Raw genomic sequence first — 26,199 nt, forward strand, 5'->3', positions numbered from 1 at the left:
GTCTTCCTCCCAAAATAGGCTACTTATTAACAGATGAAGCTCACGTTTACATCCATGAGGCAGGTAGACAGTTAGACCATAATCAGACCACATATCAACCTTAAGAATGAGCAATAATAATAATGCTTGCATTAGCAAGTGCTACTAATAATGGTTGTTATTGTTATTAAAGTAATAGATTACCCAAAAATAAAAATTCTCTCATCATTTACTCACCCTCATGCCATCCCAGATGTGTATGACTTTCTTTCTTCTGCAGAACACAAATTAAGATTTTTAGAAGAATATTTAAGTTCTTTAAGTCCATCTAATGCAAGTGAATAGGTACCAACATTTGATAGCTCCAAAAGGACATAAAAGCGATCCATATGACTCCAGTGGTTAAATCCATGTCTTCAGAAGCTATATGATAATGGGTGAGAAACAGATCAATATTTAAGTCCATTTTTTTACTATAAATCTTCACTTTCACATTTTTCTTCTTTTGTTTTTATCGATTCACATTCTTTGGCATATTGCCACCTACTGGGCAGGAAGGAGATTTTATAGTAAAAAGCTACCTAAATATTGATCTGTTTCTTACCCACATCTATAATATTGCTTCTGAAGATATGGATTTAACCTCTGGACACATAAGGATTACTTTTATGCTGCCTTTATGTGCATTTTGGAGCTTAAAAATATTGGTACCATTCACTTGCATTGTATTAACCTACAGAGCTGAGATATTCTTCTAAAAACCTTTGTTTGTGTTCAGCAGAAAAAAGAAAGTCATACACATCTGTGCTGGCATGTGGGTTAAGTAAATGGGTGCAAAGCAGTCTTTCAGCTGATACTAAAATACACTTTCTTTACCTTAGTTTTTCTTAGGATCTCTTATACCCTGAACCAAATGCTATTCCCAAGTGGAGTTCTTAAGCATCAACACTGCTTATGTAACACTCATATACTATATGTGGAGCCAGGCCAAAACATTTCCAGCCTGCCTTAAATCGCACAAACATACAGCCCTGCAGATCCCCTTAACTGGACCCCAATATAAGTTCAAGAGCTTGTCCCAAAGGTGTTAAGAAATGTGGGACCTAACAGTTATGTAATGGATAATGTACAGTCAGCCGGTTGTTGTCACAAAATAAACCCTTACAGGGTGATCAGGACCCCGATGCGAAGCGATGATTTGCATTAAAATGATATTATTATGTGAGAAGAAAGAAATTGCTGAATAGTTGAATTCAACCTCTGGTTTGCATCGGCATTCTAGTGGTGTCTGACTGCTCATTATCCAGCATATTACAAGACTACTGGCCAAATAAATAAATAAATAAAAAAGAGTGAGGCCGGGGAGATGAGTGGTGAATGAGTTCCACCTGTGCTCCACACAGGTCTCATGTTCCAGTGAGGAGCGATGGGAGTATTTAAGGAGAGGAGACAGCAGCAGACGGGGAGAGAGAGATGCACGAAGCTGTGTGTGTGTATCTGTGTAATAGTGACTGCTGAAAAGCAATGCTGTTGTGTGTAGGTTTTTAGTGAGTGTGCTGAAAAGCATGATTATGTTTGTAATACTGAAAAGTGTTGCTTACATTTTCTTACGTTGATGTCTTTAAATTGAAGTCTTACGTTGGAGTGTTCACACGGCTCCTGCTTCCTCCTTCTAAGAGTGCAAGACATCTGTCACAATTAGCTTACCTGTAGAGATCGCAGAGTGATACGAGAAGCCTTGCAATAACCTGTTGACCGGTCTATTATGACTTAGTGTTGTGTAGCCTTTGATTAAAATGGCAAAGGGAAAAGCCCTCTAACTGACATGTAAAGCGATCAGTCACAGTTGGTTTAGTCATCACATGCTGTTTAGGGGCAGGGTTATCAGAGATATGTCATTCCATAATAAAAGACCGTCATGGGGATAGATATAATTTACACAGATCAGCCACAACTTTAAAACCACCTGCCTTATATGGTGTAGGTCCCCCTCGTGTCACAAAAACACTTCTGACCCGTCGAGGCATGGACTCCACAAGACCTGTGAAGGAATCCTGTGGTATCTGGCAGCAAGACGTTAGCAGCAGATCCTTTAAGTCCTTTAAGTTGTGAGGTGGGGCCTCCATGGATCGGACTTGTTGGCCCAGCACATCCCATAGATGCTCAATCGGATTGAGATCTGGGGAATTTGGAGGCCAAGTCAACACTTTGAACTCTTTGTCATGTTCCTCAAACCATTCCTGAACAATTTTTGCAGTGTGGCAGGGCGCATTATTCTGCAGAAAGAAGCCACTGCTATCAGGGAATACCATTGCCATGGAGGGGTGTACGTGGTCTGAAACAATCTTTAGGTAGGTGGTACGTGTCAAAGTAACATTCACATGAATGCCAGGACCCAGGATTTCCCAGCAGAACATTGCCCAGAGCATCACACTACCTCCACCGGCCTGTCTTCTTCCCATAGTGCATCCTGCTGCCATCTCTTCCCCAGGTAAACAATGCACATGCACCCGACCGTCCACATAATCTTAAAAGAAAATATGATTCATCAGACCAGGCCACCTTCTTCCATTGCCCCATGGTCCAGTTCTGACGCTCACGTGCCCATTGTAGGCACTTTCGGTTGTGGACAGGGGTGGGCACTCTGACCGTTCTACACAGCCCCATACGCAGCAAGCTGCAATGCACTGTGTGTCCTGACACCTTTCTATCATGGCCAGCATTAAGTTGTTCAGCAATTTGTGCTACACTAGCTCTTCTGTGGGATCAGAACAGACAGGCTAGCCTTCGATCCCCAGGCGCATCAATGAGCCTTGGGTGCCCATGACCCTGTCGCTGGTTCACCGGTTGTCCTTCCTTGGACGACATTTGGTAGGTACTAACCACTGCATACCGGGAACACCCCACAAGACCTGCCATTTTGGAGATGCTATGACCCAGTCATCTAGCCATCATAATTTGGCCCTTGTCAGAGTCGCTCAGATCCTTATGCATGCCCATTTTTCCTGCTTCCAACACATGAAATTCAAGAACTGACTGTTCACTTGCTGCCTAATATATCCCACCTCTTGTCAGGTGCCATTCTAACAACATAATAAATGTTATTTACTTCACCTGTCAGTGGTTTTAATGTTGTGGCTGATCAGTGTATGTAATGGTGCACAAGTCTTCGCGAGCGATTGCACAGAATACACACAGGAGAATAGCGGAAAATGTGTACAGAGTCTAAGTAAAGCACAGAAAACCCCATAACAGAGTATTTCAGAGACTTAACTAAGTAAACAAAGCAGAATATGCAGCTCTGCTCATGGAGATCTGCTTTACTTTCTGCTACATGCCTCAAATGAAACTCTGAACATCTTTAAATTATTTGATGTCACTAACTGGGCAAACTTGGGGCAAATCTGGTGATTATTTTGTCCTCAAAAGTGCTCATTGTATTAATGAGGAACCTTATGAGCACGACTGTTTTTCCAGACGGACTAATAAAAAGTCCTGTGTGCTTCTACTCACAGAAGTTCCATCAAACCAGCCAATAAGATTTGAGCTGAGTGGTTCGAGAAAGAGTTTTTAAAATAATTTTGTGTGCTTTATGCATCAGACGGTTAGTGCACGGATGGTGGGTGTACTGTGGGCGTGCCGTCTGACTCTGAGACCAATTATAACTTAACCTCCAGACATGCGGTTGTTACTCAGACATATCAGACCACTAGATGGCGTCACTGACCAATCAGAATAGAGTATTCCAGAGAGCCGTGTAATAATCAGTGGTTAATGCTTTCTGAGTAATGCACTACAACAAAAGCATTATGACATCAGATGTTAATATGGCATAATGCATTGTGACTCCATGTCACATATTGATTTTGCTGACTTGCACTTGTGAACTAGAAAAGAAAGGTTGATCAAGACAAACTTTGAATGTCTGTTTGACAAAGCCTTGTCTGAAATAGATAGATATATTGATTGATTGATTCAGAAGAGTCTGAAGGTCTGTGCCAAGTTTGGTTTTGGTTAATTCCTACCAGTCTGGGTATAGGTGACAATTTTTTACCAACAGGGCAAAGTGCATTATTTTAACTTTATTTAGCTATTTACCTAACATTTTATTCATTTCTTTTTGACTTGAGTGAAAAACCTCTCAACAAATTTGTACTATTCGCTCCAGCTTTAAATGCCAGGAAAATTAAGTATGATGGCTTTTTGCAAATGTACTGTAAGTATTGTTAGGCAGTGGTTTATTTTCTTTCAACAAGCTCCAGACATGCATCAACTTTTGCCAATGTTGTTTACTCTTCTGCAGTGATGCTAGTTTTCTCTGTCACCCATGACTGCATACATGATGAAAGTTTGTTTATGTTTCTGTACTGGTTGAACCAAAGTTGCGGTTTCAAGTACCCTAAAGCTTTTCATATCTGTAAACTTTTATAATGACAGCGCCGTATATGATTTTCGATGGATGATCTTATGACTCTAGTTATGTAATTTAATTGAGGCAAAAAATAATTTTACATAACATGTGTCTTGTTTCTTAAAGCTTTGAGGGCTTTGGGTGGTGGTGACTGAATAGAGAGGTGTTCATTGTCTATGATGTGCTGGGTGTCGTTTACAAACCTGATGAAATATGCATGTGTTTATGGTTAAAGCACTGATCTTTTCATTCCATTCACTGATGTTGGCATTGATGTAGTCAACATCATATATCTGATATCAGCTTTTGGCTGTAAGTTGAGTTTGAGTTGGCTGCTCTGATGTTAATTCAGTTAAAAGGTAAACTGTGCAATGTCTGCACCAGTAATAGAATCAAACAGAATTGCAATTTGTTTATTTGAGTGGACATAACTACATTGGTTCAATCAATGGCGTGAGTTTGGGGCAGGGCTACCTGTTTTCTGAACAATGATAAAAAGGAGGTGTTTATTACTTGTTTGACAACAGTAATTTCAGTGCTTGCAAGACAGCACTATATTGATATTGCTCAGAGGGTTTGTTCTAATCTCCCAACCCTGTGTATTAAACCCAAATCACAAAACTTACAGACTCTGTTATTTCTTTTTTTTTCATAGTAAGTTGTGATTTTGATCGCAATGACGGTGTTACGTTATGTGTTGAAATGAAACACTTAAACACCTTGATGTTGTTTTGATCGCCAAAATACAGTAGTAATTTATACTATTGTAGTGGACTATGTGGAATCAGAATTCAGTCCAACACAAATCCAGACTGATTCAGCATGTGAAACTGTAGTTCATGGTCATGACTAATAACATGACTAATAACATTAAGATTTACTATGCTCTGCTAAGAGTGTTTGGGGTTTGAGGTTTGCAAAATGACTCTATTTTCCTAGAATAGTCTCTCTAACTTCTCTTCTACTGTTGCTTTGGATTCCACACTGGCTCAGAGGTCTTCAGAGTTAATGGATATGGTTTGGCATGTTTGAAAGCTCAACAGAGACAGGCATTCTTGAACTGGTCTGTGTTGTTCTGGACAGTGTGGATTTAAAGAGTGCTGTGAAGCGGCTGGCCTGTGCTGCTCCCGACCCCAAGCAGTGTGTTTTGATTGAACGCACATGTGATTCTGTAAATGTTTTCTTCTAAACATTCAAGCATGTAGCCAACATTGGTTAATTGATAATGACTACTGATAATAGGCTAACTTCAGTAAGACTGTAGTTTTAATCTTAAATCTTAAATCAGAAAGATTAATCTTTTTTATGATTTGTTTATTGAAGTTTTCTGTTATGAACACAAAAACAACAGTTTTAACTCACTAACAAGCAAACAGACAAACATTTCCCCTTATTCCCCCCAACCCTGTACCTCCACAGGCATCCACAAGTCTACAAAGTTTGGAAAAAGTTACAAAAATAGAGTACATTGAAAATAAGACTGATAAGTGAAGGTTAAAATTAAGGACAAATTCCAATACCTAAAAGTTTTCGTCATGAGAAAGTAAATAAATTATAAAAATAAATTAATAAATCAATAAATAAAAAATTAATCTAAGAGTAGATTAAGAACAAGCAGTTCAGTCACTACCATCCTCCCAATTCATATTGGACAAGTTTTCAAAACAAGTCAGGAAGGGAGCCTACACTTTATGGAACTTATTTCTGTTACCACGTAGCGAATATTTAATCTTTTCCAGCTTTAAATGAAGCATAACTTCTTTAAGCCACCTGGTATGGCTAGGTAATGTGGATAATTTCCAGTTTAACAAGATAATACGACAAGCCAAAAGTGTAGTGAGCGCTGTCACAGTATACATATCTTTTGACCAGCTGGAACCATCAGGTTTAACTCCGAAAAGAGAAAGAATGGGTTGCGGATTCCATATATCTCACCCAGGGATCTGAACACTACTTCCCAAAATGAGTGCAATCTAACATCAAATTACTTTACTGATTACGTCATCTAAAAGTAATCAAATTAATAATTATTTTTCTTTTAAGTTACTTTCTAAGTCACTTTTGCTATTAAAGTTTTTGCTCAAATTCAGAATGTCTATATTTTCTCATTCATTCTCGCACACCCTTCAGCTGTCTCAGAAACGCTAACAGATGTACATATGAATTCATATTTTTAATGTACTTAAATTACTTTAATTGAAAGTCAGTAACTGTAATCTGATTACAAGGATTTAAAATGTAATGATTTGCACTACTTTATGACTAAAAAGTAATTAGATTACAGTAACTAATTACTTTGTAATTAACTCTAGACATAAGATACCATCATCCAAGCATACTTACTGCCATATGGCAATAATGCATTCAATAAACGAATGACAAAATACTCTTCAACTCGTTCATTTTTGAATGTCTGAACACAGAAAACATGCCCTGTTAAGTCAATATCAGAGCATTGTGCTTTAATTTGAAAATTCTGCATAGAAATCTTTTTAGGTAGGAAACTGGAGCTCACATGTGCCCTTACGTTCAAAAACACTTCCCTCTTTGGCCACTGGGGGCAGTGCTTTAAATTCGGTAAGCACAGACCAAGTTTAGCTAAAAAAACCCTACTATTTCTGAATTCACTGTGAGATCAGTCTGTACACATACAAAAAGTCTTGACACTAGTATCCAATACATTTGTGTCTTTTCTGTGATGTGCAAAATAGTAGTCCCACGTGTGTATATTCCCATTTACTCTCACTTTTGTCCCACATACACATAAGCACTACCATATGGCTGATTGCCTTATAAGCCTTTAGGTTTCTTCCATTAATCAAGATAAGCCTGTAGAGGTTGTTATGTGTCATTTTGTAATTACTACCTTAACCTGCCTGAGGCTGTCCTCAACTCAAGCTGCTGCAGTTCTTAAGGGCGGTATGATCACACTTTAATTTCTCCTCCAGGATTGCTCCAGTTTAAGCCAACCATGTTTAAATCAAGCAATTTTACCATATTTGCGAGTGCAAATCCAATAGATGCCCATTTTAACCCTTTTAGACCCTTTCATAACTGTACCCCTTAGCTAATCACTCAGTAGTGAAATAAATAACTATTTATTTATTTTATTAACATGCTGTTCAGTTGAGAGGCTGGGCGTTACACTGGTTTTACCATGGATACGGGATATTCTTATACACAACCTGAAAAATAATAATCAGAATAAACAATTATTCTGCCAATAATATAGTTCATCACCTTAACTGTTTATGATTGCCAAGCAACAAAGCAACATGACACATTAATATGTTGTTGACAAGAAATGCTTTTGGGAAGTTGACATATCCTGCGGTGTGACATGCTATATTCCATCTTAAACTATTTTAAACTGCATTTGACTAATTCTTTTTTATAATGATTATGCATGCAGATTTAATGGCCGCATTTTAATTAAAAGACAATATATTTGTACTTAAGGACTACAGGACCATTTAAAATTAACTAGTGAAGGCAAAAAGGTGAAAAACTTAAAAAGTAGTGAACCCAAGACATATTTTCCCCATTATATATTCATATAAATGTTAACCTAAACTCTTGATGTTGATTAAAAAAGTCCATGGACACTTCACACGTCAAGAGTGTGAAGTGACAGGTGTGCGTTCACTTGCATTTTACAAAGGCTTTGAACTAGGCTTGGGATCGATGCCTTTTTCACGCATCGATAATCGGAAGATTTTCCAGATGATTATCGATATATATCGGGATTCTTTTCAGATATAAATAGGTCTGCTTGTTGCACAATATCTTTGTCTTTTCAAAAATTGTCTCAACACAACTTTGGTAAAGTGTGAGCGACAGGGTAAATTAAAGGAGTTTGCACACTGACGTCTGACAGACGACATGGCGCAATCTTAAATTTGAAACAATTATTATCTATGAAGGTACGTACACGCAGACAACGCTAGGCATCAAAAAGTAGTTTTCTATTAAATTCGACCCAAATCATTATCAAATTATAAAGATTATTTACTCTAGCCATCACTGGATGATACACTGTTTATATATATCTTTCTTATAGCCTGCACAATGTATTTTCAGTTAAAAGTATGTCGTTTTGCGGTTTGACAGCTTGAATGAAAGACCTGTTCAAGGCTACATACAGAGAAATTGCATAATAAACATTGCCATTTCTAATCGTTCCGTTTGCACAGTTACGCCAGTTTCATACACTAACCTCATCAATGTCACTTTGTTCATTCTTGAAGAAGTACAAAAACCTTCATAACTTTGGACTGCCATCAGCAGCGCCGCATCAGCTCGTCCTGTGTGTGCGATACCTATACTTTCCTACCTGCGACCAGCTTCAGTAAATGTTATATCACCCTCTTGTGGTCTCCCAACGCTATTACACCAGATTGTTAAGAGAGGGCCAACTGAGTGAATTGGAAAGCACGCAAATTAGGCTTCTAATTTAATGTCAGCTAATTTTAATATATCCATGCTTCAAAAATATATCAATAAAATAACGTGCTGATCAATAATCAATATATCGATATTTTATGACATCCCTCCTTTGAACGTCATTTAAAGTTGTTCTTGCTGGCTCATCCAATCAAAATTCATAGTCTGAACTGTCTGTTATATAACTTGTTTTAGCATAATTTATTTAACGTAATGTCAGGATTGTTTGTATAGTGCTTGCAATGTAGTGGTCACTGTATGTACTGGTGGTGAACTCTGCTTACAGCTTGTTAAAGACAATATTTGAATGGAAAATTCCTGCTTCAGGGTTGCATACTTAGGGTAGAGACAGACTAACTAGGAAAACATCTCTACTTTTAGAAGGCACTGGAAAGTCAGATGCATGTGTTTATGATATTTGCATCTTGGAAAGAGTTTCTGGTTACCTAAATGGGTTTCCAAATACACTACATATAGTCAGGCTGGTGATTAGACCCAACCCACACCCCCTACTTTTGCGCCTCCATCTGTTTATTTTTAATACACATATATAATTTTTAAGAGTTATACTGTAGAATGTATTTGAGTTTAACTGGGGTTAAAACGTTCCTGTTTATATGAACATGTCTTGGTGGCATAACTTATATAATAAGGCAGGTTACGTAGACAGTAGCTCCTGTTGATTGTACTCATGCTTTTCATGTCGGAGTTGGAAAAGGCAATCCCACGTTGACTGGAAATGCAGAAGTGGTGTTTTGAGTCACTAAATAGATTAGTGGTCTGTACACTGTATATGTATCATGTGTAAAAATGTGTGTATACAGTGTTTTTGGTCAGGGGACAGAACCTCACTGTAGACAGAGACATTGCGTGAGTGATCATACTAAGGGCCGAACATTTTCATTAGTTTTATAGCACTTATTGTATGTCAACAATAGTTTATTGCTCTATTTTTATTTCCCCTATGGTATTTTAAGAGAAACATCTGAGACAAAGTTGATACTTTGCATTTATGTATTTGACAGACAATTTTATCCAAAACGACTTACAGTGCATTCAACGTATACATTTTATCAGTTCACTGGGAATCGAACCCATGATCTTGGCATTGCTAACTAGAGCCTGACCGATATGGGTTTTTTTAGACCGATACTGATTTTAGAGAGGGAAAATTCACCAATTACAGATACGGTGACCAATATAGTTAATTTTTGAGCTGGAATGAAAACAGACCTTTTCTATGTGGATTGTGCACCGATTTTGCACTGATATGACTATGCAAAGGTACTCAGAAGGCTGCTTTCTTAAACAAATATTTTTATCAAAGAACATTTGACATTATTATAATACATTGTTAACAAATTCTAGAAATGAACACTGAGAAAATAAAGAATAAATAAAAATACAATAAATAGCTAAATAAACATCAGTATTACTGTTTAGTATCAGTCAAATGCTGACCGTTAAAATAAAGAATAAATAAAAATAAAATAAATAGCTGAATAAACATCAGTACTGTTTAGTATCAGTCAATGGCTGACCATTAAAATAAATAATAAATTAAAAATAAAATAAACAGCTAAATAAACATCAGTATTACTGTATAGTATCAGTCAAATGCTGACCATTTAAATAAAGAATAAATTAAAATAAAATAAATAGCTAAATAAACATCAGGGGCCGGTTGCACCAGCTATACGTACGTTACAAATTAGCCTAGTTGTGGCGTAAATGGGCACTAAGTCACAATTTACGCGCTAATAAATATTTGAGCGTTGCACCATTACATTTATGTAGGACGTAACCTTACGTATAAACTAAATATATACGGCAGCCTCTGACCAGGAGTAACTGATGGAATAAAAAAGGCATTTTTATGTCATTTAATGACATCAATGAGCTCATGTTTTGGTTGACAGGCTTCAGTCCTTTCGACATATATGATGATGTTGGCATTTACACTCATTTACATTTACGAGAGAGAAAAAAACGTACTTCAGCATGAAACCGATCTAACGGTGCCGTTTTTAGGGTGTGTCGCCCGGTGTCAAGTTTAAGCACATTCAAAATATAATATATAGGATTAAAATGAATTAATGTCTATTTTTCCATCCTGTTGTATTAGTATTTATCACCCCTCATTTATTTTAGATACAGTTCCTATATATTATTATTTACACAGGGCGAATATACTATTTATTAAATCTACTTTTATTATGCATCCTATTTTAATGTCTGGAAAACCTTACTTTTAAATATTACATTTTGTAAATGCAACGACTGGAATTGTTCGGTTGAAGAGGGTACCAAACTGTGAATCCTGAACAAAACAGTTTGGTGAATACTAGGGATGTGCGAGATTAGTCAACTAAACGGTTCTGATGCTGCTAGTCGACACTGGAATTACTAGTCGGTTAATATTTCCCCCCATTAAACTGATAAAATTTTTTACACATTTACGTTTGGCTTTATATTTAGACTGCACTTAAATTACTGTCATATTAATGTTACATATTTTAAATAGAATTAATAATACAAATATTATTTAAAAAAGGATATCTGGAGCAGATACAGAGTTTAATTTCACCTCAGGCTGCGCGTGCTTCTTCCTTCTCTCTCACGGCGCACGCAGGAAAATGTCCTCTCGCTAGACAAGAAAACTCGGCAAAGTAGTTATGAAATCACTTCGGTGGTGCAGGAATCGGCTTTCCAAATGTTTGAAAGTCTCTAAGGATGTTTTCACATTTGAGTCTTCTTTACATCTGTGCATGCTTGGATGTTATTTTTCCACTGAGCGGGCTTTTTCAAGCACAGGATAGCCGCCTCAGGTGAGTCAGGTCCCGTCTTTCACCGGACCATGAACTGACTACATTACATTACATTAAAGACTGCACTGACAAACTATTGCTGGCTAACAGCAAACAGATGTGATAAACAGGAGTGACATGGTTGTCAGGGACAGGGTTAACGTTATATTAGTTAAATAAAATGATGGGGTCATTTTTTATTAACTTTCCAGTATGTATTTCACAAACTAGTTAGCAATTTAAGGACAAGAGACCGCTCAAATCCGCACCATTTAACTCCGCCCTGTCTGCAGAACCACAGTCAGAGTCGGAGCACGCTCTGCTGGACAAACTACGCTATGGCACCAATTCTAAAGCATTGTTTTATGCATTATATGTTCTGAAAAAAAGTTTTCATATTGGTAAAATATACGCGATACCGATATATCGGTCAGGCACTATTGCTAACGCCATGCTCTGCCAGTTGAGCTACAGGAGCACCTACTGGTAGATACTTAAATGAAACATAGCTACAATGTCCATCTGAAAAAAAAAAATTCCCCTTTGTTTTTGCTTATCTAAAGGCCAATTAAGTAATATTGAGTTAGTTTTACTAATTAGGGTGCAATCAATGTTAAAGAAAAACTGCAAATCTCAGATTCTTGTTGTGGGTCCTTTAGTGAATCACTGGCATTATTAATTTAAATGTAGACCCCATTCTCCTTCAGACCCTCTGTCTCTTCCCCTTATGTTTTCATCACTAGAGTGTGGTCACTTGAGACATAAACACACACTACTTTTCCCAGAACTCATTGAATGTAGGATTCATGGTGCTTGCATTGGTGTCTCTGAGGAGTTTTCCACCCACCTTACATGGCTGTGAGGCCCTGGCCAGCTAAATCAAGCTTTTCATACCCACTGGAGGACAGAAATGGCCTTGTTACCAAGTAATAGCTTGTCTTTAGCCCAATTGCTAAAGGTTTTTGAAAATATGCTGCAATTATGTGCCAGAAAGTAGAATTTGATTATGTAACAGTGTCTTGGATAAATGGTGAAGTCCTTGTGGTTACAGCAGTCTTGCAGTTTGTATCTGTTTTAATGGTTACAGCCTATTATCTCGCAGAATAAGTAATGAATTATGCTTATTGAAGGAGGATGTACATCATGATAATTTTCAACACTTATAAGTTTAAAGCTGAAGTGTGTAATTTTTTTGATATTTCTTCCTATCCCAGCATAAAATGCAGAGAAAACTGTAAGTAAGCCACTAGTAGGTTGATTTCCCCAAAAAGTGTAAACCTCATTCATCCAGCTCATTTAAGATTGAATTGTAGGATTTATCTTTGCACGAACTGCACAAGAGCAGAAATATATCATTTTTATCTGGCTAAAAACACGTTAGCTTTCCTTGATCAGATGACTTTATTGGAAATTATGTAGTATGTTGTCCAGCGTCATGAAATGCCAAACCAATGGTAGCAGGATTAAGATCGCTGCAACCAGAGGTGGAAGTCATCCAAATATGGGCAGAGAGGATCGTTCACTCTAATTACATATGGCCACCGGGAGATGGCGCCAAGTACATGACACAGATTCAATGATGGCTCAAATGGCACAGAATGGAACTGAATGAGATCTCATTACTCATACCTGCATGCTTTGGAGAGAGAGCATACCTTTAGTCATTGTTGTGTTTGCAAGTGTAATTAGTTCTTATGTACAATTATCATGTTTTATTTGTTTGGAGAGTCTTTTGGACACTTGGAGACGTTTTTGGACACTAGGAAAAAATATTTTTGTAATGCAATAACTTTTGATTGCTTTGTCGTAATTGTACTCATTTACAGTTAACATAGCTGGGAACAAAACCAAAGCAGTTTGCAATTCAAAGCTACCTTATTTACACCCTGATATATATAATGTCAAATCAGAAAAAAAAGGCTGAGAGTCTGATAATTTATCATAATCTATATCATAATGTTTTTTAAAGTTTACTTTAAAATGATACCAAACACTTTTTTTTTTTTGTAGAATTATAAGCCTTTAATTGTGGGTATGCCACTGAAACACCTTCAGAGCTTAAAGGGTTAAATTGTTTTTTTCCCTTTCAGACTCGCAAACTGACCAAAGTGGAGCGGCAGCGCTTCAGCGAGGAGGTTGAAATGCTAAAGGGTCTTCAGCACCCAAACATTGTGCGCTTTTATGACTCCTGGAAGTCCACTGTGAAAGGTCACAAATGTATCCTGCTGGTCACTGAGCTCATGACCTCTGGCACACTCAAAACGTGAGCTTGTCCATCATTTAAGCATCCTTTTTCTTTTTTTGCTAAGGGGAAAATTATCTTAAACATTTATGTTTCTTGACACATCATAGGTATTTAAAGCGTTTTAAGGAGATGAAACCAAAACTTCTCCAGAGGTGGAGTCGTCAGATCCTGAAAGGACTTCACTTCCTGCACACACGAACCCCTCCTATCATCCATAGGGACTTGAAGTGCGACAATATCTTCATCACGGGGCCTACAGGAAGTGTGAAGATCGGAGACCTTGGATTGGCTACACTTAAAAGAGCAAGTTTTGCAAAGAGTGTTATAGGTAAGCCAGTACAATCCACAGAAAATATTATCAACGCAAGTATTATATTTTTGACCTAAATATTAAATGTCAGTATTACTTTAAATCGCTTTTTGAAAAGTTATCTTTAACCAATGGGGCCTTTCCAAAAAGTTTTGTGGTGGTACTATGGTACTGTGATGGTAATACCATAGTACTTTGGTACATACCATGGTATTGAATGATTACCATAATCATATACAATGCTATTGGAAAGGTACTCATTAGTACTTCAAAGAAAACCATAGTATTACCGTGTTACTGTAATACTTGTCTTGTAGTGTTATCTAAAGCAAAATCCCTCTGTGTTTAACAGGAACGCCAGAGTTTATGGCTCCAGAAATGTATGAGGAGAAGTACGACGAGGCGGTGGATGTCTATGCATTTGGGATGTGCATCTTGGAGATGACCACATCCGAGTACCCATACTCTGAGTGCCAAAACGCAGCCCAGATCTACCGCAAAGTTACCAGTGTGAGTTGAAATAGTTCCTTTTTCGGCTTAATCATTCTGTGCACTAAACATTCAGTAAAAACCACTTTTGCACATTGTGTCTCCTCGCTCAAACCTGCGTCTTATGCACTAAACACCTGCATTCTACTTTAACCAGTCACTAAATACAGTACGTTTAAATAACACTGCACCATATTTAAAAGACATTGCTATTCTTTTTAGAGCAAACACGCATCATTTCTTTGTACACTAGGTTTTATTTATTGTGGATTGCGCCTTATTCACAAAACTCAGTGCTATTTGCCTGGCGCAATTGACGTCAATTACTATCACTGCACACTGTTAAACAGAATGTTGTTTAAAAGAGATTTTTGAGTTTGTCTGTTGATCATGGAAGCAGCAATTCATCAAATGATGATCAAAGGATGGAGAAGAGTGTAATAACCTGGCATATATCTAGACATGTAGTCAAATGCACTCTTGGCACTTCAAAGAGCAGATTCAAGAGCCTGGATTGCACAGGTGGAGTGATACTATACAATCCCAGTAAAGTCTGCAACATCCTCCACAACCTAGCACTCAAAACCGACCGCCAGATCTGGAATTGTGCCGTGCAAATTGCGTTCAGCACCAAATTTTTGTTTGTGCTTATGCCGTTACCTGATTTTCATGATTGCTTTAGTAAATCGGGTGCTAAAACAATGCAAACAGTACGTGCAAATAAACGATGCTATCAGCGGCGCAATATATTTTTGGTTAATTCCTAACATATTAGTTAAGTTTCCACATGTGTTGTGTATTGCATTGCAGAGTATATTTTTCATAAGTAGTCATATGCCCATCTGGATGTCCCAGTGTAATCCCCAGTGTAATTCTGAGCTCAGACCCTTAACCCAGTATGCAAAATGCAGTAAACATCCTCTTTCTATTCATTTCTTTCAATGTCTTCCTGCATGTCCTCATTTCCTCTCATTTCCTTAAGAGCTTGCTGTGAATCGTCTTTGAGCAGAGGTTTAAGACTTGTGGCTTGGGTTTGAATAGAATTTACGGCACAGTTTGGAAAATCCCTCGACTTGTTTGTATCCTGTTTTTATAAGACCATGTCCCACACTGTATAATTTAAGAATGGCCCCCACAGGTCAGATTTGTACACAGAAATGTTAACTGTCTTTAATTACACAACTCGTTTAGGAATACAGTATAATCACTTAGCTACCCCTTATTGCATCTGGAAAGCTTTACCTCTAAATTACATCAACATTTACCTTAGGCATGACCCTATAATGTCTCAGACTGATCTTCTTGAACTGAAACTCATACATTGAATAAAAACCTGTCCTGCACCCAAAATTACATTTTGAAGATAGGATTTTACAAACTTAAATGGAAGAGGCTTTCTAGTTATATGAGCCTTATTGCTGAAGGGATGTAGATTATTAATGATCTCCTATAATAGTTTCAATCAAATTGTGTGTAATAAGTATGTGCTGTTTTGTAGACATAGAAATTCACTATGACCTTATAAATGCACGAATGAAAAAGAGGCCATTTTCAGTGGATTGTGGCATGTTGTGCAATACCACATACATTAATATAAAATCCAACAGGTTTATGATGTTTTTAAACTAATAATTAGACTTGACACAGACATACTACAGTATATGTGGATGACGGCAATAGTTTTCATTTAAATGTTTGTTAAATTACTGGTTTTTGACTGAACGAATCAGAGTCTACAGTGAAAACGGTGCTGAGTGTTAATAACAAAGCCAAGCACCTCACCCAAGTGTAAATGTGTTGGGGAGTCATCTAAGAGTCCACTGTCTCACCAAATTCAATTTTTAATGCAACTCATGCTCCACAAACACTACACGAGACTACATGAAAAGTGTCAAGGGGAATGACCTAGTCCTGCTGTACTTCAACCCTTGCTGTTATTCATTGAAATCCTTGTATTCACAGCTTAACTTCACATTATTGAATTTTTTTATAGCTTTACAGTAACCATGTAATATAGTCAGAGCAACAATATCAGATATAACAGAGAACAGGCGTGGAATGTTCCACGTGGAATGATTTTATTATCTGGAAGGGAATTATTTAATTTACATTGGAATATAACATCCATGAATTGCATTAATGAAACTTATTGAGGAATACTGAGTGATGTATAGATTTTTTCTTCAACATTTGACATTTGTTTCCATTTTTGCTGTTCTCAGGGTATAAAGCCAGACAGTTTCTACAAGGTGAAAGTTCCCGAGTTAAAGGAAATCATTGAAGGCTGCATCCGCATGAACAAAGATGAAAGGTACCTTTTTTAGTCCAGCTTAACTTATTTTCTCTATTATTACTGATTGTGATACTTTAAATACATTCTGTGATCCTGATCTGGTACAGAAGATTTTTATTTTATTTTCATCTGTTGTTATTATGCTTAATTATTTGCTGTTTTTATGCTTAAATACCAGGTTCCTGTGGTCATGGAAAATAGAAATATCAGGGAATTAAAAAATGGTGTTTTCTAAGCCTGGAAAAGTAATGGAATGTAAAAAAATCTTAAAATTAATCAGTAACACTTTACAAAAAGGTTCCATTCATAAACATGAGTTAATGCATTATGTATCATGAACTAACAATGAACAATATATATTTTTTACAGCATTTATTAATCTTTGTTAATGTTAGTTAATAAAAATACATTTGTTCATTGTTAGTTCATGTAAGTTCATAGTGCATTAACTAATGTTAACATATACAACTTTCAGTTTTAAAAATTCATAACTGTGTGCTGAAATTAACATTAACTAAGATAAATAAATGCTGTAAAAGTGTTGGTCATTATTAGTTTATGTTAACTTAAGTTGTTAACTAATATTAACAATTGGAACCTTATTGTAAAGGGTTACAAGTCATAAAGTCATGGATACACAAAAAATAGTGAATACACAATTTTATGGATATGTTCTGCTCTGAAATATTTAATTGGCTAAATTTTACTCTTGGGAAGAGTAAAACTTGCTCACGCCATAGTCTGATATGTGTGTTGGTCATTCTTATTAATTGTTCTTCTGAATGATTCGGTTGAACTGACTGACAAACTGGTCTGAACCAATCTGGTTCATTAGCAAATCAATCTGAATTTTTATTTTTCCTTACCCAGGAATCACAAATGACTAGTATGGTCATGGAAATTCATACTGTAGTTTAGAAAGTGTGGGAGCCCTGTAAAAAATTATATATAATAATCTAATTATTATTATGCTTAAATCATTTTACATTTTTACTTTAAAATGGGTGCAGTGAGCAAAAGCCTTTATTTTCCCTTTATTTTTAACAATACAGCTATAATAATATGTATAGATAATTGATAATTTATATCTTAACAAATAGGGTTTAATATAGTCTATTCAGTTTGTGTGACTTATATTAATCTAATTGGCTAGGTACACCATTCAAGACCTGCTGGAGCACACATTCTTCCAAGAGCACAATGGTGTTCATGTTGAATTGGCTGAGGAAGATGATATGGTAAAATCCAGCCTTAAGCTCTGGCTCCGCATGGATGACACCAAGAAGCTCCACGGAAAGTATAAGGACAATAACGCCATTGAGTTCCTGTTCGAGCTTTACAAAGACGTACCAGAGGAGGTGGCACAAGAGATGGTGAGCTTAAGTGATGGTCACACACCTGCAAAGTCAATCGTGTATTTCAGTTACTGACGTTCTGCAGAGCTGTGCCTCAAGCAAAATTCCAGAGCTGTTACTAGCACAATATCATAATATAGGGATCCCATGGCTCACAGAATCCTGTTTGTATGGTGTCACACCCAAAGTGCAATAACCTGTGATCTTTTAATTTGTGTTTCTTTGAGGGAGTTTATCTCCAAGGATGCGGTTATATTTCTCAACTACTCTGAATCAGTTGTTGACCGTCGCTTTGAACACTAAGCACAGAAATCCCCTCAGGGGTCAACAAAGTTTATCTATCTACAAAGAGATATACGTAAATGTGTGGATTGAGCATTCGGCAGAGAACTGTAAAGGACCTTTGATAGTCATGGGAACTACAAACAGTATGAATTGGGTATTCCTGTTAAAATGAATATGCTTTTGTTGTAATTTAAGGAAGTATTTCTATAAAAGGGTATACCCAACTTTCAGAAATATGCTCGGATAAAGAGCTACAATTAAGTACATACATATAATTAAAGGTGCACTCAGTAATAAAGAAAAACTTGAATAGTAATTTTGAAACATATGTTTAAAATCATGGACACTCATGTGAGATTAAGAGTTCAGTCATATCAGTAACCTTATAAAAGCTCTTTTATTTTACATGGAGAAGGGTTGCCTCAAGGGGGCAGCCATGTTAGCATTACATGACCAGCTGAATACTACTCGATTAATCTCAGTAACTGCCCTGTTATTGGACATTTTCATTCATGGATTAAATTGATCCTGGCCTACTGTGCATAGGGAATTTCTACAATGGTATTGGTAACAGAAAACTACTGTATTTGAATGATGCAGCATCCAGGCCACTAGGTGTCAGTGTAAGCCATACACCGACATACTTCAGAAAAATTACTGAGTGCACCTTTAAATAAGCTAAAGTTAGCTATTGGTCAGTAAGAGTGTCTAACCTTGAAGTTAATTTTGATATTTTGAAATAGACCTAAAAATAGTGAGTTTAATATTTTATCCAATTTATTAAGAACTATATGATGGGGACATGAAAAAGTAATGCATAGTTGGAATGACTCAATTACTTTTAATTTGGTTACTTTTAATTTAAAGGGGTCATGAGCCTTTTTTATTATTTTAATTTGTACCTTGAGGTCCCTCGACCCTCATTCTAACCCTCTGTCAGAAACACTCGGTTTTGGTGCTGCTTCTCCTTTAAGAGTTGACAGTACAAGCCCACTGTTATTATTGGCTCTATGACTGACCTGCTCTTTTCCTTGCCATATCACTGCTCACCACTACTGGGTGGGGCTATGTAAGTGATAAGGTAAAGTAGGCATTGATGTGTTGTTACAGAGGCAGTCAGATGCAAATGTCTACCACAGTGTGACATCACAATGTGGAGGAAGTAGAGAATGAGTCGTTTTGGCAGCTTGGTTTCAACAAATGCTCTTTTTGCAGTGAGGAGTAAGTTTTGAGTTCTGAAACTTACGGTATGTTTTTATAGTACAATGACATTTTATACATCAAAAGATCAGGGAAAATTTGTTTCCTCATGTCATGACCCCTTTAACAGGTGCTTTTTTTGTTTTATTTTATTGCAAAGCTATTTACAATACACTTATAACAGTAACAGTCCCCCTGGAGTATTGTAAATTACTGTAAGTGTCTTGCCTAAGAACATTGTTATAGGGGATCTGAATACCTCTTCAGTTCCCTGTCCTGCCACCTAAGTGTTACGAGACCAGAATGCAAGACTAAAAGGCTGCCAAAATACCTCTAACTGGTTGAAGGTCTCATTTTGAAGTCTTATTAAGATTAAGATTTTTTTGCATTGTGACATTATTTTCCTGACAAATAAGTACATTTCCCCCATAGATTCTCATAACCGTTATGACATTTTGTAAGCATTTTTCTCAAAGGTGATTCTTATTACTGGGAATTTTAATTTAAATTAGCACAAATTAACAGCAGTACATTTACTAACGTGATAATGATTAGAATTTAAATAATATATTGGGGTTTTTTTCACTTTATGAGCTGTTGCATTCGATTTTTTTTTTTTCACTTTATCAGCTTTTGCATTATGGGAAAGTGAATTGGGTGAAATGTCCGCATTCATAAAGAAAATAATGTGACGATGAAAAAATCTTAATGGTCCTAAAATAGGCTTAATTTTCTTTGCCCTGGACATGTTCTTGGCAGGTTTTGTGAGATTCACCCAACTTGTTTTATCTTGAGTGTCTTTTTACTCTCATGACTTTCCAAAGCTTTCCTTTGTGACCTTGACAGAGTCGGTAATTTCAAACAATCTGTCCTCGCTCGGTGTAGATTACTTACTCTTCCTGTGTTAATAATGTAGGGACACCGTTGAACTCCTAACTTGCCTAGAACAGAACTCAATGTTCTAAGCACACCAGAGTATTTATTGATTGGCAGGTTCAATAGGACTTTTCTTTACATAGTGGGACATGCCCACCGCCATTCACTTCAACTTAAAGACAAAGCCTCTTTAACCCTGATGTGAAACAGGCAGTAGGCTGTGTGGCATAACCGTGTCAAGGGCATAACTTTTTAATCATCAGGTTGGAAATGTGAGCTTGGGGCCAAAGGAGGAAGAGGGTAACATGACCAGTGATAGAATGGATTCAGGACTGTGTTATGAAACTGGACACCTTCTCTTGTCCTTCAGACCAAACCGAAGTCCTCTTTTATTAGGCCAGACCTTTACAATCTCCCTTTTATCTCTCAACGTGTCTGCTTTTCATCAAGAAGAAATTTATTGTCAAGTCACATCGACAGGGGGTTATCACGAAATTTGACTAGCTGATGTGGTGATAGAGACTTCAGGCAACATTGGCCTGCATTGTTTCAATGGAAACACGCTGTTCCAACATTGAGTGAATGGATATTGAGATCTCCATCCCAAAGCCATGTTTATAAACATACCATGCCAAGTGCAGACAAGATTTAGGTCAATATGCTTAGCTTTGGATTGCCAAGGAATGGTAGAATTCATGGAATCCATGGCAAGACACTTATAGTAGCTTGCATATCTGTACGCCCAACTCACACGTAGATTCCACAGGTCTGTGTCAATATTTTAGGACAGAAAGCACAGATACCTGTGCATGCTTGTGCATGTATTCAGTTTGTTTGAAGATGTATTAGATTTCACTGATTGTATGTGCTCACCTTACTCTCATTCTATATCTAGTGAAAAATAGTTCCAGTCCTTTTTTTGGGAGAGAAATCATGAGACTTATGATTTGAGACAGAAGTCTCCATTTGCTCACCATTTAATCTCATTGATTTCTAGGAGAAACAATTGAGATTTTAAAAAGATTGTCAATTTTTAAAGTTTATCAAACTTGTGTCTATCCCAGGTGATTCTCGGATTTGTTTGTGAGGCTGACTTCAAACTTGTTGCCAAGGCAATGCGAGATCGCGTGACGGCAATCAAGCGCCAACGTGAAAAGCATCGGCGGCTGGCAGAGGAACAACAGAAGAAGAAAGAGGAAACTATTGAGGAAGAGCCTGAGCCACCCTCGCCCAAAACCATTGGTCAAATGCTGGAGAACCCCGCCCCTTCTCCTGTGCAGATCCCACCCACTCCTCTAACGCCTAAACCCATGTGCTCTCCTGTCATTGGCTCAATGGATTCCGGGATTAACGGGAGCTTCCCACCAGAGTCAGAGGAACCAGAGGCCGATCAGCACTTTCACATCTGCCATACAACCTGCTCCTCAACAACCTGTAAGCACCACACCTTCATTTCTTCATGTTTACAATAATGCAATTGTTGAAATATAGAGCACTGGCCAGGCCAAAAAATCTGCCAATATTTGGTCTTTTTGAGATTATTAATATTAGCCAGTATCTGTGCCACCTCGGGCAATTAACAGAAGCAGAACATCATGTCCTAACCAGACATGACATAATAAGTTTCCAGTGAAAAGCAATTTGTCAGCACTGAAAGTGAAAATGCTGCACCATGCTGCAAAATAACAACCAATCAGAACATATTTAATGTTTAATATACAGTTATGCAGAGTGGGTTTTTGAACCAATAAGATTCCATGGTGGGCAGAACCATCCAGCCTGGAATCCGGAAGTAAAAATCCCAATCATTTTCTTCATAGGCAAACTGGCTTTTAATGCTAACTTATAAACCTTTAAAGACAGACCTACCCTGAGCAGGGGCACAACTACCGATTTTCTAGGATGTATGCGATATCCTTTCACCTTCCAGGGGGTCTCTATTGAATGTTTTTGCCTTCCTTGGGTGGGGGATTATAATATAGCACCCCTGCGCGTTTTTTTGTTTTTTTGTTTTTTGCGCTTCTGACCATGAGCTAATCAATGGTAAATGCTTCTGTTGTAGCCATCAGTGCGCATTATTTCAACTTCATTTTTAAAAAATCATGTTTAATAACGAAATTTCTAGTCAAGAACTACACCACCTATGATCCACCAGAGGAAGATCCACCAATCAGAGAATGCGGCAGACAAAGCACACCAAAAGAGCTCTGCATTGACCACCTACTTCCATGACGCACTGCAAATGACATAATCAAGTCAGTCTCCTGAATATTTTGCCACAAACTTAAAATGTATTGTTTCTGTAATTATAATCAACAACTTTAAATAAATTGTTTTTTATTTGATTAATTCATTCGCAATGCTTCATGGGATTGTGGTTCATTCCCTCATGAAAGACATTAAGTACACAGTCTTGTACCTCCGTCTTTGCAAATGAGAAATGACTTGCATAACCAAGATGGCTGAAAAAGTGGGTGGGCACTCTATGTTGCACTCTATGGAAACCAAGCAAATAGCAAACTGGTTAAAACCATAAAACTACAGATTTATAAGAGATACATTTTATACTTTGTCGCTTTATTGAATTGTGTCTGGTTAGGACACATTGTTAGCTGTTCCTTGTGTCAGTTCTAAAATCTACCTACAGCTTAATCAATGAATAATGCTCAATTTCTGTTTTGTAATATTTTTTTGTGAGTTTTGAGCATACAGTGACCACTATATTGAAAAAAAACAGGGCCACTATATTGTATTGCACAAATCTTAAAAATGCATAAAGGCATTTGTACGTTTTTTGGCATACTTCTATGACTTTTTATAAACAACAAAATGACGTCACTTTTTTATAGATAGTTGTTGCTCACAGTGACGTCATTTTGTTGTTTACAAAAAGTCGTAGAAGTATGCCAAAAATCGTGCAAACGCCTTTATGCATTTTTAAGATATGAGCAATCAAACATAGTGGCCCTGGTTTTTTTTGGCCACCCTGGGCCATTATATTTCAGCATATACTGTATGTGTACATGCCATAATTAAATTGTATAGCCTATATCATATTAGCATTATACTGAGCATCTTGTTCCTTAGTTATTTCAGGGATCCGTATCGGCCATTGAAAAATCCATTTCAGTGTACCACCAATTTAGAGACCTGTCAACAACAGATATACAACTTCAAAACGAAATCTTCAACTGCACATTAGTCACATCCTACTCTCTGACTTTATTAAGTGTGATGTAATGGATATGGCCATCAGGGTCACTCCACTGCACAGGTTCAAGACGGTCCAGTTTCACATAAACTACATTGTGCAGTGCCCTAAATTTTCCTCAATGTGTCTTTCATGGAGTGTTAAGTCCAGCAGCTCTCTTGACACTCAAAACAGCATGGCACAGTCCACTGATGTCCACAAATAAACTATTTTTAATAGCCAGTGTGTGTGTATGCTTATCGGGGGTGAAGGGGTGAGTTGGTTACAGGTACCAAGTTATGTAGCTTGACATACTTTTGGAGGAGAGACTATAGAAGAGCACAGAGTGTGTATAAAGCAGCAGATTTATTGAATTATTACCTCTAATATTCTTACATAATGTGTTTTTCTTCTGTCTGTTGATGTGTTAACATTGTGTTTGGTTTCAAGAAAAAGAGAGAGTCCTTCTGCTGAATTTGAGTTTTTAACTGGCAGTGGACTGTGCTTGTGAACCAAAGAGCATAGTATCTATTTTAAGCTTTTAACCCAATTTAATCCTGTTTAGATCTGTGAATTTGAGGAACCCTTGGCCTTTGTTCTAAATCAGCCTATGTGACATTGATGCTATTTATGAATGCATAAAGTCAGCATGAAACATCATTCCTAACTAACTAATTTACCTTGGTAATGTTGTGTATTTCCAAGTGAAACAGGATTTAATGAGAAGAAAGAGTGCAACTTTATTTTATCCATCAGGAATTGATTGGATTGTGAAAAGTGGTGGTTGCATATGCATACTGTATGTATTAATGGACTATCTTTTTCTCTCTTTCTCTGTATTTCCCCAGCTGACTGTGAGACTGATGAATGTCTTAGCCCTTCAGGTTTACAGGATACCACTGAGGTTTCAAATGGCAACGTCAGCAACTCTCCAATCCTCTGCACCCCACAGGCCACACCCACAGAGACCACGCCCATTTGCACCTCACCAGTCCCAGCTCTCCGTTTTCGCTCAGTAAGTTTCTAATTACAAAGATGGCCTCACTTAATGACAAGGTCCTGTAGAAGTAGGAGGACCATAAAAACCCAATTTAAGTAATTTACTGTTGCGGGATGTGTTAGCCTCAAGTCATAATGAACTTGAAACATCTTTCATTGTCATGGCCACCTTTGATGTTGGTTTTTCAGTACTCCATATACTGTAGCTATTTCTTAATCTCCCCTCAGAGTATTGCTGTCTCTACTAAAACTGAGACAGGGGTGTCCGGACCGCCTAGCCCTTTCTCCTCGCCAGTGGACAGGTAAAGACCTGCTTGCTTTATCCTTTAGCTTTTCTTAGGATACGGTACCTTTCTACCTCCCAGATATGGGACAAAAGGTGGAATACCATGGCAGTGTGGATATGCATGTATTTCTCTATAACAGAATATTTTATGTCATAGAAATCACACACACATAAGCAAATTGGATTAGATACAGATCTACTATATATTAGATGAACATAAGATGCAGATCTTTTACCTTGCAATTTCTACTTTTTAAATGCTCTTCTCCATCATTTGATCTTTATTCCATGAATTACTGCTGCCTTGATCAATAGAAAATGTACACTAACATTTTTCTGTCAGGCAAATAACGCACAGTTTTGTGAAAAAGACACAATCTATTATGAGCTTAATTTATATAAAAAGGAACTTTATTTAAATACTCAATGCTATTATTTCAGTGCATTTAGCGCCTGCTTTGGAAGTGGTGTGTGAAAAGTGCCTTAACTGTTTAGTGAATTTGCCCCTTACACTACTTTGTCACTTTGCACAATGAGAGAATTCCTTACACGTCAAATCATAGTACTGAATAATTTCTAATAAAAGTAACTGATTACCAGTGTTGGGCACATTACTCAAATAAAATAAATCCACTACAAATTACTAATTACATCTCTAAAATTATAATCAGATTACTGATTAGAGATAATTTACTGTTACAGATTACTTCATCAAAAAGCAATCACATAATTAACTGTTTCCCAACTTTTTGTGCCGAAAGTACCATCACAGCACCATCAGTACGGCTGAAGTACCCTTTTATCGACACAAAACCAAAGTTGTGTACCAAAGGGTAAATAGGATTTAACATTATCATTAATATTGTAATATCCTGATGTACAAAATGAAAAGATGAAGATGAAAGATACAACTTTTATTCATCATCAACAACAAATATATATATATATATATATATAGTTAGGTCTACATGTTTTATGTTTACATGTATAGTTTGCACTACATAGAAGTATTTACATTGATATGTACAGTA

The 26,199-nt window shown here is 37.0% G+C and overlaps 1 protein-coding gene across 3 annotated transcripts in view; it reads left to right on the forward strand.

Moving 5' to 3' along the window:
• The window catches only part of LOC127422778 (serine/threonine-protein kinase WNK4-like), an 82,270-nt gene that overhangs the window by 26,796 nt on the left and 29,275 nt on the right, over positions 1-26,199 (forward strand). For all 3 annotated transcript variants that reach the window (XM_051666532.1, XM_051666533.1, XM_051666534.1), the window contains 8 exons: positions 13,731-13,903; positions 13,993-14,213; positions 14,548-14,705; positions 16,907-16,995; positions 18,131-18,350; positions 21,758-22,127; positions 24,732-24,898; positions 25,111-25,184. In XM_051666532.1, the coding sequence (XP_051522492.1) occupies positions 13,731-13,903; positions 13,993-14,213; positions 14,548-14,705; positions 16,907-16,995; positions 18,131-18,350; positions 21,758-22,127; positions 24,732-24,898; positions 25,111-25,184 (1,472 nt within the window). The remainder of the gene's footprint in view (positions 1-13,730; positions 13,904-13,992; positions 14,214-14,547; positions 14,706-16,906; positions 16,996-18,130; positions 18,351-21,757; positions 22,128-24,731; positions 24,899-25,110; positions 25,185-26,199) is intronic.

This window comes from Myxocyprinus asiaticus, chromosome 32, assembly GCF_019703515.2.
Source record: "Myxocyprinus asiaticus isolate MX2 ecotype Aquarium Trade chromosome 32, UBuf_Myxa_2, whole genome shotgun sequence".
Classification (NCBI taxonomy): Eukaryota; Metazoa; Chordata; class Actinopteri; order Cypriniformes; family Catostomidae; genus Myxocyprinus; species Myxocyprinus asiaticus.